This window comes from Suncus etruscus, chromosome 14 (genome assembly GCF_024139225.1).
Source record: "Suncus etruscus isolate mSunEtr1 chromosome 14, mSunEtr1.pri.cur, whole genome shotgun sequence".
Taxonomy (NCBI): Eukaryota; Metazoa; Chordata; class Mammalia; order Eulipotyphla; family Soricidae; genus Suncus; species Suncus etruscus.
This window is the reverse complement of record NC_064861.1, coordinates 96,700,619-96,704,698: the sequence shown is the minus strand read 5'-3', so window position 1 is coordinate 96,704,698 and position 4,080 is coordinate 96,700,619. Positions and strand designations below refer to the sequence as shown.

General features: G+C 65.2%; 1 protein-coding gene across 1 annotated transcript; it reads left to right on the top strand.

Moving 5' to 3' along the window:
- Positions 1-1,553: 1,553 nt before the first annotated feature.
- Positions 1,554-3,876, top strand: UBE2S (ubiquitin conjugating enzyme E2 S). The gene is made up of 4 exons (XM_049787100.1): positions 1,554-1,695; positions 2,146-2,293; positions 2,426-2,616; positions 3,586-3,876. The coding sequence occupies exons 1-4, from the start codon at positions 1,693-1,695 to the stop codon at positions 3,874-3,876; spliced, it is 633 nt and encodes a 210-aa protein (XP_049643057.1). The 5' UTR covers positions 1,554-1,692.
- The last annotated feature ends 204 nt before the right edge of the window (positions 3,877-4,080 follow it).

Sequence of the window (4,080 nt, the reverse complement as noted above, 5' to 3'; positions counted from 1 at the left end):
AGGCTTTCCTGCAAGGCGCCAGGCCTGGATGCCGCGTACCTCCACAACTACCTAGGTGGTGTACCCTTGGGTAGAGCGGTGCCTTCTAAAAATAAAAAAATTGGGCCACAGTGATAGCACAGCAATTGCCTTACATGTGGCCAACCAGGGTTTGATCCCCAGCATCTCATCAGGTCTTCCGCACCTGCCAGGAGAAACCCCTGACAGGCATCGAATGTGGCCCCCAAAACCGAAATAATAATAAAAAAAAAGTTATTCATCCTTAAAAAGCAAAAAGGGCCGGAGCCACAGCACAGTAGTAGGGCATTTGCCTTGTACGTGGCCTACCATGGACGAACCCGGGTTTATCCCAGGCATCCCATATGGTCCCTCGAGACTGCCAGGAGGAACGAACCCGAGAGCCGCCGAGTAGAGCCCCCCCCCAAAAAGAAAGTTTAGCAATTTATGGAAAAGGCCTTTGTGGGGCCGGAGTGATAGCACAGAGGCAGGGCGTCTTGCCTTGCAAGCAGCTGACCCAGGAGGGAACGGAACGGGGTTCGATCCCCGGTATCCCATATGGTCCCCCAAGCCAGGAGTGATTTCTGGGCGCAGAGCCAGGAGTAACCCCTGAGCGACGCGGGTGTGGCCCCAAACCTAATGATAATAATAATAAAAACGCAAATGATCAGTTCAGGGAGCAGAGACTCGGGCAAAACATCCCAGGCACCCCACTGCACACCCCCATGTGGATTCTTCCATATTTTGGGGGGTCAAGGGGAGCCCCGGGCGCTGTGAGGTCAGAGGTCCCCCAGGCAGAAAATGCGGCCCGCGCTTCCGGTCGGGGCAGACGCGGGTCAAAGGTCATCCGCCGCCCAAAATGGCGCCTCACAGGGGAGCGAGAAAAAAATAAAACGGACCCGAGGGCGCGCGGGACGGCGCACGCCTCATTTGCATCTACTTAACGCCAACGAATATTCATTCGTTGGCTGCGAGCGTTGGCCCCGACGCGAGGCCGAGCGCCGATTGGCTCCTCGGCCTTCTAGCTGCGCTGGCTAGGATTGGCTCGGAAGAGCCACGTGACCTCAAGTCTGTGCATCTCTATTGGCCCGGCGCGCCGTCCATCATCCGTTTAAACCCCTCGAGTCCCGCCCCCTCAGGCCCCGCCCTGCGGCCGCCGACCGTTAGCCGCCTGCGCGACTTCCGGGACGTCGGGGAGCGCGCGCGCGTACGCCGGGCCGTGCGGCGTCTCATTCAAACGGCCCAATCAGCATGCGCGGCGGCTCTTCCGCAACCCGACTCCCAGCCCGTTCTCATCCTCCCCGTTCATTTTGCGGGGTGCCTTTAGGACCCCACGCCTGGGCCGCCCGCCGAGCAGCCCGCCGCGCCCCTTGCCCGAGGCCTCTCACGGAAGCGCGAGGCCTGTGGGAAAGGACGAGCGCGACGCACGCCGCGCGACGTGCGCGCTGACGTCACGCCCAGAGGGCGGGGCCTGTCGCGGGCTATAAAAGCGGCGCGGTGCGCGCGCGGCCGGCTCAGTGCGGCCGAGCGCTCGGTGCGGGTGGGTTCGGAGCTCCTGCGCGGCGGCTGCGGCGGGCACCGGGCGCCGGGCAGCGGAGGGGCCCACCGGGGCCTCGCCAGGGCCTCAGCGGCTGCAGCCGGCGGCCCAGGAGCACAGCAGAGGCGCCGGGGCGGCCTCCCCAGCCGGCCGCCGTCATGGTGAGCCCGGGCTGCAGCGCGGCCACGGCCCGTCGGGGACAACCTGGGGGTGTCCTCCCAGCTGGGCCCCGCGGGCGGCGGCAGCAGTTGGGGAGCGCGCCTGGGGGGGATCCCGGCCCGGGGCTGCGCTGGGGGCGGGGCGGCCGGCCGATCTGGGCTGGGCCGGCGGGTGGGGAAGGCCCGGCTGGACCCCGAGCCCGTCGCGGGGCAGTTTCGGGGTGCGGGCTGTGCGTGCGCCGTGCCCACTTTGCCCTCCTCGCCCTGGGTCCAGGCCGGGTCCCCCAGGTGACGTGGATGGAGCCGACCCGCGGGGCCGAGGGCAGGCCTCGCCTGGGGCCTACCCTACCCTACCCGGCGCCAGGTCCTGGGCGCGGAGGGAAGGGAAGGGGGGCCCGGCCAGGAGCCCCCGGGGTGCCCACTCACCCTCACGGCCCTTGTCTGTCCGCCCAGAACTCCAACGTGGAGAACCTGCCCCCGCACATCATCCGCCTGGTGTACAAGGAGGTGGCCACGCTGACCGCCGACCCGCCCGACGGCATCAAAGTCTTCCCCAACGAGGAGGACCTCACCGACCTGCAGGTCACCATCGAGGGGCCCGGTGAGTGCTGCACCCCGCCAAGCCCCCCACCCCCGTCCCTGGGCTCGCCCGGCAATGGCAGCCCGCCTTGGGGCTGTCCCTCCACCCGGAGGTGCCGCACGGTGACCCGCTCCCCGCCCCCCACTCCCGCAGAGGGCACCCCCTATGCCGGAGGCCTGTTCCGCATGAAGCTGCTGCTGGGGAAGGACTTTCCCGCCTCCCCGCCCAAGGGCTTCTTCCTGACCAAGATCTTCCACCCCAACGTCGGCCCCAACGGCGAGATCTGCGTCAACGTGCTCAAGCGGGACTGGACGGCCAAGCTGGGCATCCGCCACGTGCTGCTGGTGAGTCTGGTGGGCGCGGCTGGGGGGTCGCCCGGCTCAGCCTCACATGTGAGGGTGTCGTCAGCAGTAGCAGATGTGACCTCCCGACAAGAAAAGATGGTGGTCATGAGCGGGGCCCAAGAGGTGGTCTGGGGCCAGAGCACACGCTGTCAGAGCAGGCCGCTCTGGTGTGGTCCCGGAGCATTGTCACTGGGACCCCAAAGTCAGAGTCTAGTCTCTCCACTTCACGGACATGTGGGGGTCACTCCCACCACTTCTGAGGATTTTGGGAGCCTGACATGGGACGTGGTCTCCCTTAGCAGCTCTCAGGTCCTGAGGGATGGGGCCTGAGTAGGGCCATCTGGGTAGCCGGGCCCCCTGGAGCTTGCAGGCCTGTCAGGGCGACCCTGCAATAGCTTGCAGGTGAGGGATTCCCATGGCGTTCAGGGGGCCTCATGTAGGGTCAGCCTTGGAGCATCTCCGGGGCCAAGGTGCAGGCTGGCCTTGCCACGGCAGTCCTGGCTTCCAGCCCTGGCTCCCTATGCTGTCCCCCAGCTCTACCAGGTCCGGCCAAAAACAAAAACAAAGTAATTTTTTTCTTCAAGATAAGTTGATAATGAGGCCCCCGGGGAGGAAGTGGATCCCAGGGAGTTGGGGAGTTGAGATTGTGCCAGGGCTCTTGGTGAACAGTGGATGGGCCCTGGGGGCTGCCCCCCTTGCACTCCTGAGCTGTGGGCGGTGGGTCTGGAAACCAAGTGAACTGGTCGGGTGCTGTTTGCCCTGGGACTGACAGCCCAGGCCTCGGTGGCCCCACTGCGTGTCCCAGCTCACCCATGCCCTTCTCCTGCCACTGGCTGGCTGGGATATTGAAAACCTGGGGTGGCCCCAGGCAAGTAGTGCCTTCCCTGTCCACTTGGGGTCTGGGTGCTGGTGCTGGGCAGAGGGTTGGGGCACCTGAGGCTGAGGCTCCAAGGCCGCTTGTCTCCTCAGACCATCAAGTGCCTGCTTATCCACCCGAATCCCGAGTCTGCCCTCAATGAGGAGGCGGGCCGCTTACTGCTGGAGGACTACGAGGAGTACGCGGCGCGAGCCCGCCTGCTCACCGAGATCCACGGGGGCGGCCCTGGCAGTGCAGTGCCCCAAGGAGATGCTGCCGCTCCAGGAGCCCCCGGAGGCGCGGAGGGGCCCTTGGCCAAGAAGCATGCAGGCGAGCGGGACAGGAAGCTGGCGGGCAAGAAAAAGACAGACAAGGACAAGAAGCGGGCACTGCGGCGGCTGTGAGGGCCGGCTGACCCCGTCGCCCCAACTCTGTCTCTAAGTTATTTAAGTTATGGGTGGGTGGGAGGGCTGGACTCTAGGGGCTGGATTTGTTTTTCTAAATAAAGTTGGAAAAGCAGTTGTTGGGACCTGCCACACCCCGGAACCATGTTCCCCCTTCCACCTGGTTTAGGGTACAGACCCTGGTGGCTCCCCTGGGCTGGAGCA

Excerpts from the sequence above, each read along its gene's own strand:
- UBE2S (XM_049787100.1), top strand. Across the intron at positions 2,294-2,425 it reads GGTCACCATCGAGGGGCCCG|AGGGCACCCCCTATGCCGGA; the intron begins GTGAGTGCTGCA and ends CCACTCCCGCAG. Across the intron at positions 2,617-3,585 it reads GCATCCGCCACGTGCTGCTG|ACCATCAAGTGCCTGCTTAT; the intron begins GTGAGTCTGGTG and ends TTGTCTCCTCAG.